The following is a 12,836-nucleotide window of genomic DNA, read 5'->3' as shown; positions in this document are numbered from 1 at the left end:
GCCAACATGGGGGCCACTGCTGGGGCTCAGAGATGCTTTAGGTTATCTTTGACCTAAATGTTTTGTCCTTTTTGTACTTTCTCTACGTTTTCTCATTATTCTGACTTACAAGCTAAGTCAAAATGTTGAGAAAATTTCTAAATCAAAATATGTAGAACACAATTCACTATTCTGATGTCGACACATGAACATATAACATGAAAGTTTTAACAGCCTCACCTTTGTTTGTTTCCATGAACACTGTTTATCCCCACCAGTGCAAACTGTGTGTAGACCATCAGAAATTAATGCTTCTTTTAACAAATCTGCCCTTATACTAAGCCTCCAGCTCAGTGAGTATAAATGGCCCTATATTTTGTAATATATTTTCAAACATGTTCAAATGGAATTTGTGCTATATGAACAATAAGAAGTGATGATTGGTGGACTTTTTAATATACCACACAGAATGGTCTACTATATCATGACATGTCAGTTCATGCATTCATATTTCTGCTAGCTACCTTAATTTCTTCACCTTCAACTCCAAAGCCCGTGTTTGCTGTGCTTTCACAACTTTTGTCCACAATTTACAAATTTAATTTTGGCTCTCTTTATTTTATGCCTATTTGTACATGCATAAAATGAAGTGACAAGCCGTACAAGCCTTACACGCTACTCTGTATTAAGCTCCATGCTTTCTGTGTCATAATAAAAGAATCACAATTATTTCCACAAGGTTTGTGTACACCATGAAAAAGGTATGCCACTACAATAAAAAAACAAGAAATCCTGTACAAAAAAGTAGACTCAGTACTCTGTGATAGTTACATTGATGAATTCACATCCAGTACCCATCAAATGTTTGCACCTTTAAAACAGTCTAAAGGTTTATGCTTAAATGCTTAAATTTTAAATGATAAGTTAAAATTAATGAAACATGTTTTCTGTGATGAAGTAAGGTGGTCTATACAGCTTATATAGTGCTCCATCTGCATGGAATAATCTGTAAAAACATTGAAATTGGAGCAATGTATTTGTTATTTTATATATATTATATATTTTATAATGTATTTATCATTGTTTTTATTTTGGTTTTGACTCTGATTTGATTTTGTTGGTTGCAGTGGTTTTGTTTCTTTGTTGATTGTTTTGTGTGCTGTCTTCTTGACCAGGGCTCACTTGTAAAAAAGATTTTTAATCTCAATGTGATTACCCTGGTTAAATGAAGGAAAAATTAAAATAAAAATAAAAATAAAAAATATTTGGTAGGAGGCCAATAGTTCTGATTGTAGTAATTCCATATCTGTTTTTGATTACTTTGATGTCTGATGTTAATCTAAAATGTGGAAAACAGCAACGCGTCTATATAACTGGTACTTCTATATAACTGGAATTATACATCAATGTGGGTGATACCCTTATATAATATATAACCTTATAAAATGATATAACCTTATATAATCGATACAATTCCTAATGTAACTAGCTTGTCTGTCTGTCTGTCTGTGTCTGTCATTCATTCATGGTTAGAAGGCTGCAAAAAACCTCTACAAAAGGGTGGTATTAGCGCTCAGATAGTTTTTGATGCTTCAAAAAAGCAATGCTTTGCATCAGTGACACTCAGAGTCTTTTTATGTAGACTTAATTTCAAAAATACAAACAGTGGAATATTACATAAATCTTTAACTAAAAGAAAGCTGTATAAAGACACGCAAGCCAGAAGATTATACATTCAGAGTGTTAAATGCAACTCCATTAACACATACCCAAGGGACTGATAAATCTGGCCCTACGTTATATTTGTATAAACATTTGTATGTTTGAGGGCGAGAGCAGCACTGGAGCAGTGGAGAGAATAGAAAGTGAGTATTTCACTTTTATAAACAGCAGGAGGTGACATGCAGTTGCAAAGATATGAGTTATGTTAGTTATGTAAACTTCTTCACATACAGCTGCTGAAAAGGCTCAGGTGAAAGTCACTTTGGACTTCTGTTTAAAATAACACTCCATCACTCCAATACCTCCTCTGTTAGAAGTTGTGCATGCGTGTGTATGTGCCTTCTTTCATGATGACCAGCCTCTGGAGAGCCTCTTATGTATTCATATTTGTAACGGTGAAATAAACAGTACAGTTCTTTTGGAAAGCAACCCCAGGAGATGGAATGAAATATGTTGAGTCAAGTCCAGCACTAGGGCTGTCATGATTACTCAGTTACCCTATTTAAGAAATAACTGAATTTATGTTCTCAGTAAATCAGCAATGATTCTTTGGAAGTTTGCATGACGATACTGCAGATTTTAAATTCTCCTACTCGTCTCTCCTACATCAAGAAAGAAAGCCCAACGTACCGTTTTTGTCATATACTGTTTTTACATGTTTTTAAAGAAGTCTTTTTAAGGGCTTTCTTTTTCCTTTTTTCCAATAAAGTATTTTGTAATTATGTTGACACTCTCTTAATTCAATGGGTAGACCCTTCCTTCCCTATATGAAATGTACCTATTTTTAAAATATTTACTCACAATTCCTGCTCATACGTCCACACCCCTCCAAAATATTTCACTGGATTAGGTCACCATTTAAAAAATCCTGTACCTAGTTATGTTTCTGTCCCCACCCAATGTTTAATCCAAGTCAGTGCCCATTATTAGAATACTCGATTACTAACATAATCATGTCAGCCATACTTTGCACAGACACAAAGGGAGATAAAAATGGATGGATGGACCTGATCCATGTCTCTTCATGCCTATACAACGACTTACATTCTAATAGCACCCCTTGCTGGAGAAACATCAAGACTGCAAGTGTTTGACAAAGCCACGCCCACATTTTCTATCGTTATAGCAGAGTCACTCTTGAATTAAGCTATAGATGGATTCGGAAAACCATGTAGTATTATATTTTCTCTCTCTCTCACTCACTCTCACTCTCACACACACACACACACACACACACACACACACAATCATCTAAACTGCTTATCCTTCTGGGTCGCGGGAGGTGCTGAAGCCTATCCCAGCTGTCATTGGGCGGAAGGCAGGATACACCCAGGTCGCCAGTCCATCACAGGCCATTATATTTTCATTATTTTCATAATTTAATTTATCACCAGGACATTGTGCAGCAAATTTTTCTCAGATAGTAAGTCACACTCTAGCAAACATGACGAGACAGTAGGGAATTTCCTCAAGTGTTGCCAGTTTTTAAAGGCACCATAATAACCCAATGTTCTAACAGTAGAAAGGAATAAAACATGTGTACATATTATTAAATATTAGTTAGCAAGCTTACCGTTGGGTTACTTGTCAATCACCAACGATATCCGATCACATCACTCCATCACTCAGAGTTACATCAGTACCAGACTACATTAATGTACCAGGCTGCATTAGTGGCTGATTGCAATCAATTCCTCACAGCAGTGTAACTTTTTGACTTACAGAGTACATCACACAAATACAGAACTAGAGAAGATGAGCACAGGTTAATCAATGCTCAAAAGTAAAATACTGTGGAAAACTGATTTTGCGCCTGTAACATTAAATTAAATTAAATTAAAGCAGTGGTAAGATAACAACATTTTAGTACAAACATGTCATTCTGTCATGTCATAACTCATAACATATGACATTTGTTGTGATGGCAGACAGCCTACAGCAAAATAAAAATGGTAAACTCATTTGAGCACATCAGAACACTGTTTCAGAAAGATGAAATAAAAGCAAATAGGCAATGGAACAAAACAGCTGAACATGCATGAGGTTTGCACAGTAAGTCTGAATGACAGAGGAGAGAAGCACAGATAATATTATGGCTGCCAGAACAACAAGAGCAAGCTGGCATTTGACCTTGCATTTCAAATGAATTTATTTTATTCTTATTTTAATTAAAAAACCCTCCACCCTCCCTAACCACAGAGATCACTGACGTATAAGCGAAAACAGACAGACAGGCAAACTCAGTGTCAGAACCCATTTAAATCTCCTTTTAAGCTATGGAGAAGGGACAAGTTATGCAGTAAAGTCACTGCCTCAGCTCATTACTCTGTTAAATGATTCACAAACTAATATACACTCTTAAAAAAGATGGTTCTTCAAGGGTTCTTTAGTAAAGACAATGGATGAAGAGTGATGAAGAATGTACATGGTTTTGTATAGAACCATTTTGAAAATGGTTGTATATAGCACCAAATGTGCTTCTGCTATTTTTACAATGTCAAGCTTGTAACAATAGAAGAACACTTCTATTGGAAGCATTGGAGTCAAAGTTCACCAGTGCTGTGGTATTTTTTCGAAACTATTTTAGGCCAAAAACGCACTCAAGCTTTCCCTGATTTCTATGGCTGGACCCTAATATTCAGGTTTGCATTCACTGGGTAGGTATTCAGATTTTAATTTTGGGATTCAGAGTTTTTTTTTGGCTAAATGTAGGCTATCATTGAACTGCAAAATACTGTAACTGTAATACCATAATAAATACTGTAAATACTGTAGATCGCAAGGCAACTCAAGATTACGGTGCATAATGCAGCTTTATTTTTAATTTACTGAAAACAGCACCAAACACGGAGAGATTCTCCAGTGCTAACAGGTACAAACACTCCGGGAAAACCCACCAGTCCAGGCTCTTAACATAAAAGTCCTTGTATGAATGAACCATAGACAGGCCAGCATAAACATGTCTTCTCTTTAAAAAATTTAACTATTTAAAATGCAGCGTGGTGACAATGCAATACATGGCAATACATTTTGTCCGTATATTCTTATACTATATTTATACTTTTAATTGCACTGTTAAAATGTGGAGATATATACTGTCTCAGCTCAGGCGCCTGACATCACGCTAACGCTGTGCTAGACAGCATGTATTCCCAGCGCGGCTGTAACCATTGCCCCACTGTACTGGACTCTAGGGCCACAATGTACGCCTTTCATACTTAAGAGAGGCTAGCACTAAGAGAAGCTAGCAGGCATGGTAGATGGAGCGAAGCTGTACGGATGTGCTTTTAACACGTGTAAGATGGGAATTTTCTGAACAACTTTCTGAACGACTTTCTTACCCACCCCCCATGGGACAAAGCTTCTAATATCTGCTGTTGATTACTGTCAAAGCTTAAGAGCCCATAAAATGGTATTCAGGACCACCCTACTGATTTCAAGCACAGGCGTAAAGACATGTCCGATTTCTCACAGTGCATTTTTATGGATGAACACTATCTATATCACCCCAATTAAATATAAGTAGGTCATTTTTCCAATCATTAACTAAATACAATTGCTTTTATTATTCTTTCATAACAAATAATTTGCTTTCAGGAAACCTAATCACAGACACCCAACTACTAAACATGAATCAGACTATTTACACATGAAACATTATGTAGGTAATAGAATCAAAGGAATGTCTAACAAAAATAGCCAGAACTTCATACATTGAGTTCTTTTTAAGTGTACTTATGGCAGTGCAGTCAAAGACAAAGTATATTACTGAGCAGTTGATTAAGTAATATCAGATAGGTGGTATATGCACTGCGCTGTTTATTCCAACCAATGCCTCCACTGAAAGAAACCTTGGCCTCCAAAAAAAAGGGCACCATTTTGTAATTAAGAAATAAATGCGTTTTGGTAATCTGTTAGGCCAACAATGGGCTTAGTATGCCCTCAAAATATCCATAATTAAATAATCATTTATCAATGCTGATAAAGTATTAGCAATACTATTCAATACTTTTTTAAAACTCTTTTTTGTTTTTCTCCCACCCAAAAACGATAACATTGTCTATTAGGATATTTAACAAAGATCCATCAGTGACTTTGAAAAATGAACACTGGGCAACCCTGGTACTCTCAAAGCACTAATGTTTCCAGGATGCATAAGAAATTGTTCACAAAAATGCCTATGGGTGGATCACATCGTACTGTTTTTGGAACAGTTATAAATTTAAGACAATTTGTAAATGATTATAATCATTAGTTGTAGTATTAGCAATAACATCCCAGGTAATGCAGCAGACTATATTTCACACAGAACCATTTCAGCTTTACATCATCCCTCTCTCTCATGCACACACTTCTGAGAGCTGAGTGTAGAGGTAGGAGTAGAGTGTGATGGATCACCATCCCCTGCTTATCACCCTGCGACCCTTCCAGTTCTTTGATTGGTTGAAACATACCCACAGGCATGATAGGAGTCTGACTCATTCCCTAATGGCTGAAAGTAAGCATCTGACTCGCTGACACCTCCAGCACAGTTAAACATCTTCAACTGGGTCAGAACAAAGTTACTGAAATTCATGAAAACTGAAAAAAATGAAATCCTCTTGGGTCCACTGTCATGTGTACTTGACATGAAACAGATGAAACTGAGCCCTCAGTGGTAGGGGAAGTGGTCGGTTACTGGTATATTGGTATATGAGTCAGAGTTATCAGGCACAGAGAGAGAGAGAGAAAGAGTGAGTGAGATTGTGGCACAATAAGGTCACTGGGTTGTTATGACAGAACAATGTAAAAACAGTGCCTTTTTTATAACAACTGAACAGTTACTGGAAGGGGAGCTATTTCAGGAGGCCCCTTCCAGAAAAGTGGTGTAGCATGGTTCTGTGGTCTATTGGTGAAAAAATGCCAGCAAGTACTCTAAGTTAGCTGTGAATTTATTCTTTTAAATCATGCTGCCCCTCCATATCTCCCTCTTTTTCTCTCTATCTAATTGTCTCAGTTTCTGTTGTCCTTCTGTCACATATTTGAGCATTTGTTGACCAAATGTATACCTAACCAGTACCAGGACTGTGAGATTACACAGTCCTAGTACATCAAGACATTGCAGTAAGTAGAACCATTTTCCAAACCAGGAGTGGGCAATGAAGCAAAAATCTAACATTGCAAAACCTTTTACTGTTAGAGAACAAAACTGAAGTCAATGGCAAAATAAATAAAACAACATCATGGTACAAGTTTTCTACAGTATCTGTAATACACAATAGAAATTGGATTCATATTCTGTCCTCAAGTTTAAGAAAACGTAAGAATGGCATTTGCATGTGCTTCTGCACCTCCAAAAGATACTAACTGAGAAGAAATGCAACAAAACTCATTTTGAAATGTTTTGGTTTCAAGACAGTGGATAAAAGCAGCATTGTCAATGCAAGAGTCTGCAAACAAATAAGCTCCAAAAGGTTATTTTCAATTAAGTTGGAAAATGAATTGACAGGTAGCGTTATAAAAGTATTGTTATCCAGAAATACCATTGCTAGTATGATTAAAATTATTTGTTTTTGATGTGGCTTGATTATAAATCACCTCTGCTTAGCTTTGTCCACCATCAGGAAGTCATAATCCTTTCTTTTCAAGTTTGTTTGGCAGCATAAGCCGTTACAGGTAGACGCAAAATTGGCTATTTTGGTGGGGATTTTTTAAGACATCTTTCAGACCTAACTAGTTACAGATATGGGTCACTCAGGTTTCTAAAGCGTTAGCTGTGTGGTTAGGCTTTCCTCTCTGCGCTGTGGATGTGCAACACGATTGACAGGCAATTAGATCCATCTCCTTGGCCTGATTGGTTAAATATTGGGTTGTCCACTTTGTTTTATCTCCTTTACAGAGCCTAAGGCAGCCACAGAGTCCAGATTTATTCCTTCAATTATATATATTGTATTGGTAATATTTGCCAAATATTACCAAAAGTGCACTGAAAATTACTGACCTCCCCCTCTTTAACCGTGGGAAAATCGCTGTAATGCACAGACTTAAGTAGCTCATTGATTTGACATTATCGGTTGTTATTTACAGGCTCTCTAGTACTGGCCTAAATCTCTGTTCTTATGAAGCATGCAATGTGCCAGTGTTCTAAAAATACTGACGATATCTGCGATGTGTTCAGGAAAGCGTAATGTAACATTACGTTACTACAAAGCCACCAGTGTGTAACCAAACACACTCTTAAGAACAAGATGAAAAATGGTCGGAAATCTGCCTGCGTCCATCTCTTTACTGTGTTGTGCTTTGCGAGTGTGTGTGTGTGTCGCTGTTCCTAAAAAGGCAGAAGCATTCCTGCAGAGGTTTGTGTTGAGGAGAGGAGTGGAGCAGCAGGTCAAAGCAACAAAGACCAGACGCCTTTCAGACCATAAACACTGTGTTCCTACTGCAGCCTTCTGCTTGACGGCATACAAACATTCACACTCATACTACGTACACTCTCAAAGGAAAACATCTATCACCTTCTCTGGCAGTTCTGCATTTTAGTGCCAATCTGATGAGTGTGTGTGCTTGTGCGTTTTGCTAATGACCTGAAGAGCATGACCTAACCATCATCCAAAGCTTCTACTCAGCTTATGTAACTGCAGGTAGGAGTTTCAAAAGCAGCTAAAAATGCTTGATCGCCCACACTGCATCATCATCATCTGTGCATATCAGTGCACACTGACGCACTCACACAGCAACAAAAGAGAGAGAGATAGGAAGTGATTACCAAAGTAGTTCAAGTAATAATTAACAATTCGGGGGTATTTTGGGGGTATTTTTGTCCACTTTGACATTTGTCTGGTTGTATTTTTACATGACCCTTTTCCAACTTCCCTTTATCTTTACCTTTGGCTTAAAGATTAAACATAACCTTTATTCTTTTTGGCTGCCGTATACTTATTCAAAAAGCAGCCTGGGTTGAAACACTCTTATAACTTATAACTTCAACATGAATAGGAGAGGCTAAACTGCTGTAGACTGAACAGGCATCTATACATGTATGCAGATGTGTTATTTTTGAGGATTTCTTGAAAATAATGAGTTCAAAATGGGCTGTGTTTGCCGCTCAGTTTTAACAGATGGACTGTATGGACTGGAGAGTGAATGGTACGCTTTAAAACTTCAGTAATGTTCATATACTACACAAAACTCTTATTTAATGAGGACGTGAGGAAAATTCAGTTTTCCATGATATTGGCCCTTTAAAACTACACTTAATAAATCAAAACAAACTGGTAAGTAGATGTCAACCTACAAGTAGATGCTTGTTTGGAATATTTACGAGTGTTTGAGTAAATGTTCATAATCCCCCACTTCACTTCAAGCCCTGAAACAACACTATTATTACAGATGTGCAAGCACTTGCATTAATTTTCTGCAAAAACATCTATTTTATCAGCTGTTCACACTCAAACTCAGGCAACTGACTCATCTAAGCTCCAACCGACAAAGCATTCCTTTGTAGCGACTGTTTCGAGATCCCATTCAATGTAAGAAATTTAGGTTGGAGTTTAGATTTGCTACATAGAATTGAGTTCTTAGTTTAAAATGGTACTCTACTAAGCTGGACTATGTTGTTGTAGTTGTTACTAATCGAAACTAAAATTGGAAATGACAATACATTTGCCACCATGCTAACATTGCAACAATATATATATATATATATATATATATATATATATATATATATATATATATATGTGTGTGTGTGTTTGTATATATATAATATATACTATATATATAATATAGAATGCTAATTTCTCATTATGCTAAATGACATTTTTGCCAACATTCTGCAAAAGCTTGTCTAATAGCACAACACTAACTACAGGGGTGCAACTTTAGTCTGACAAGTGGGGGGGGCAATGACGGTATAGCCAACATTGCTAAAGCCTACATATAGCAATTCGAAACTAACAAAAATTAAAACTAGGTAAGCACAGTATGCCTACAACTAGAGATATGATATTTGTATAATGCTTTATATGTAATTATTGACACACAAAAACAAAAAATAGCATTCACAGCAATAATAATGTGATACTGATTACAGCAGCATTATTTCTTTCCATTGTGTCACTATTCTTCATCTGATTTGTTGAAAAAATTTTAACAAAATTCCTCAATAATGATGATAATTAAGCAGAAATAAGAAGAATTATTAAAAACTGTTGTTATGTAAGTTAACAAGTAATCTTGAAAGATGTCTTGAAAACAACAATTTTATTAGTAAGTTTTAAAATGTAACTGACAGGTATGTAATAATCGATATCTGACAGTATTTTACAGCTATGTAATTTTTAAAAATCCACCCTGAGACCCCCAAAATTATCTTGTATAATTCTGAAAAGTTGTAGGATCATGCCCCCCCCAACCTCCATGCCCCACTGAATACACACCAGTGAGTAGCTATGAAAGAACACATTTGGGGGCGGAGCATGGCCAGGTCAGTTGAGGCTTTTCAACCTGCAAACAGTGAACAGTCGTCATGTGGTATCATCTCACCTGCCGCACAAAGCTGTTGTTTGTGGTATCTGAGGACGTACTTCCATCTGAACCGTTAAATCGTCCTTTCCTTCGAATTTTTCTTCCGTGAGACTGCAGAAAGAAGTGGACAAAAACTGAAAAGGGTAAAACAGTAACAAGATCAGAAAGTGACTCAAACAACAAACTGGATGGGTGTTCCTTTTTTGTGAATGTAGTCTGTTGGTTTTGGATGCTAATCTCTCTCTCTCTCTCTCTCTCTCTCTCTCCCTCTCTCTCTCTCTCTCTCTGTCTCTCCCTCTCTCTCTCTCTCTCTCTCTCTCTCTTCACAAACACACACACACATACACTGCTCTATAGTGGCTGGCACAGGAAAAGCAGGCCAGGCTGGACAGTTCTCAGTGATCATACTGTAACTCAAATCCAGACTGAACGAACTGACATGTCACCAATGGCAACTGCAAAACATTCCTGATCACTAATGTCTTTTTTTTCAACAGCACATTCCCTGAGGCCACGTAAAGCACAGTCGTGAAGGCTGCCAGTCTGCCTGTTACTAAGAGACCAGCCAAGCAGGGTGGGTAATGTTTATTTTAGCGCTGTCCACTCCAGAACAAAAGTTCAGACAGAGAGAGAGACAGCAGCAGAGAGAGAGGAAAAAAGAGAGAGAGGGAGACATATTGAGAGAGGGAAAAGGGGAGAGAGACATGGGCAGACAGAGAAAGAAGAGAAAGAGAAGAGAATGACAGATAAAAGAGAGACATAGAGACGGAGAGTGTTAGAGAGAGAGAAAGAGAGAGAGTTACATAGAAAGAGGAATGGAAAAGAGCAGATGGAGGAGAGAGAGAGATAGAGAGAGGGAAAGAGAGCCAGAGAGAGAGAAAAGGGAGGGAGCTATAGAGAGAGGGAAAAAGAGAAGAGACAGAGATTATGAGAAAGAGAAGCGAAAGAGAGTGAGAGAGACAGAGATAAACAAAGAGAAAGAGAGAGAGAGAGAGGGGGAGAGAGAGAGAGAGAGAGAAAGAGAAGAGAAGGGAAAGAAAAAGACAAGAAGAGTGATAGAGATAGAGAGCGGCAGAGAGAGAGAAAAGAGGGAAAAAGAGAATAGAGAGACAGACAGAGATAACGAAAAGAGAAGTGAAAGAGAAAGAGAGGGAGAGAGACAGAGATAAACATAGAGAGATAAACAGAGAGAGAGAGAGCGAGAGAGAGTTAGAGACAGAGAGAGAAGGAAAGAGGGGTCGAGGGAAAGAGGGGAAAAAAGAATAGAAAAAGAGATGGACAGAGAGAGAGATGTCACTGATCCCAGTCCTGGTCCTGATGTGTTCCTGCTCTGCGCATTTCAGTGTTTTCAGCTCTGAAGAAACCCATTTTAAACACATGATGGACTCGTCTGAGTGTGTTTGAGCGCAGATAAGTCTATAAAGAGCAGAACTGCAGGACTGGAAATCGCTGCTGTAACTTAACTAACACACCTCAGACAGGGGAGCAGGTCTCTGATCAGCGCTCTCCAGTTTTGTTGTCCCACAACAGATACAGCTGGTTTCAGCAGTGATCTGACTACATCCTCACAGCCGCCCTCAGAGAACACACTTAGCCTGCGGCTCTCGTGCTCATTAACTAACGGTCAGAGAGACCTGAGACCCCCTATCAGCGGAGTAAACTTTATTTACCTCACTGAAATGAGAAATATATGGAAAAAAACTCGAGGCTTACCTGTATCACAGGGTTCTCCAGCACATCCAGATGTTTCTCCAGAGAGTTTGAGGGCGTTTTTGGCATACTGTTCACAACCATTGGACAGAATATTACCACGAAATGTTAAAGAAAGGCGCTCAGGACGACTTAAGGAGGCTTTTTAAAAAGGAAAAGAAAAACTAAATGAAGTAGCCGCGCTAGCCTGCAGTTCGCCCGGTGAGTGACTGAAAGTTTTCAGCCAGACTTACTGACTGAAACCTTCAGTCACTTTTAGCTGAACGACAAGGTCTGTGAGGAAAACCCCGTTTGGAGTGAAACAGGAGGAAGATTTCGCTCTTTTTTAGGATTTATAGCGCGTTGACTGACTCACTCACTCACCTCCTCCTCCTCTTTCCCGCGCTGGAGCGCGCGCGCGTTCACGCGCACGGCAGAGAGGAGATGTAGCTGAGCGGATGTTTAAGGGTTTTAAATGGGTGGAGTTAGAAAGAAGCGTTTCAGTTATCACACAATCTGGGCTTTAACGTTGTAAATCACAGAAGGTAAAAGTTTTGCTGGATTGTTATTCGGTGCCTCAAAAGCTTCTGTTTCGTAGGATGAATTCAGATTCACAGAATGGCCAAAAGTATGTGGACATCCTTTCGGGATGAACGATTTGGGGCTTGACCCCCCTGCTGAAAAATAACTAGCACAGACCAGTATGCAAGCTGGTTTAGCTGGTCACCCAGTGCACCGTCCAGAACGCAACATAGTTTTGCTGGTGTTGACCAGCCATGCCCTGAGTGTAGTGTGCCAGACTGCTAGTAAGTTTGTGGTTGTGACATTACAACACATGGAGGTTTGGTTGCCTGTGATCAGTCTAGCTTATCTACATGCAGTTCACAAGTTATTACGTTCAATTTTCCCAATTGCACTCTTTTAAATTGTGATTTTGACAT

At 38.3% G+C, this 12,836-nt stretch overlaps 1 protein-coding gene across 2 annotated transcripts in view; it reads right to left on the bottom strand.

The window, feature by feature from the left end:
• The window catches only part of LOC118826609 (voltage-dependent L-type calcium channel subunit beta-2-like), an 85,598-nt gene extending 73,282 nt beyond the window's left edge, over nucleotides 1-12,316 (bottom strand). For both annotated transcript variants that reach the window (XM_036597623.1, XM_036597625.1), the window contains exons 1-2: nucleotides 11,920-12,316; nucleotides 10,225-10,317 (exon numbers count right to left, since the gene is read on the bottom strand). In XM_036597623.1, the coding sequence (XP_036453516.1) occupies nucleotides 10,225-10,317; nucleotides 11,920-12,000 (174 nt within the window). In that variant the 5' untranslated portion in view covers nucleotides 12,001-12,316. The remainder of the gene's footprint in view (nucleotides 1-10,224; nucleotides 10,318-11,919) is intronic.
• Between the last annotated feature and the right edge of the window lie 520 nt (nucleotides 12,317-12,836).

Source organism: Colossoma macropomum, unplaced genomic scaffold (genome assembly GCF_904425465.1).
Source record: "Colossoma macropomum unplaced genomic scaffold, Colossoma_macropomum, whole genome shotgun sequence".
In the NCBI taxonomy this organism is placed as follows: Eukaryota; Metazoa; Chordata; class Actinopteri; order Characiformes; family Serrasalmidae; genus Colossoma; species Colossoma macropomum.
This window is presented reverse-complemented; position numbering and strand designations above follow the sequence as displayed.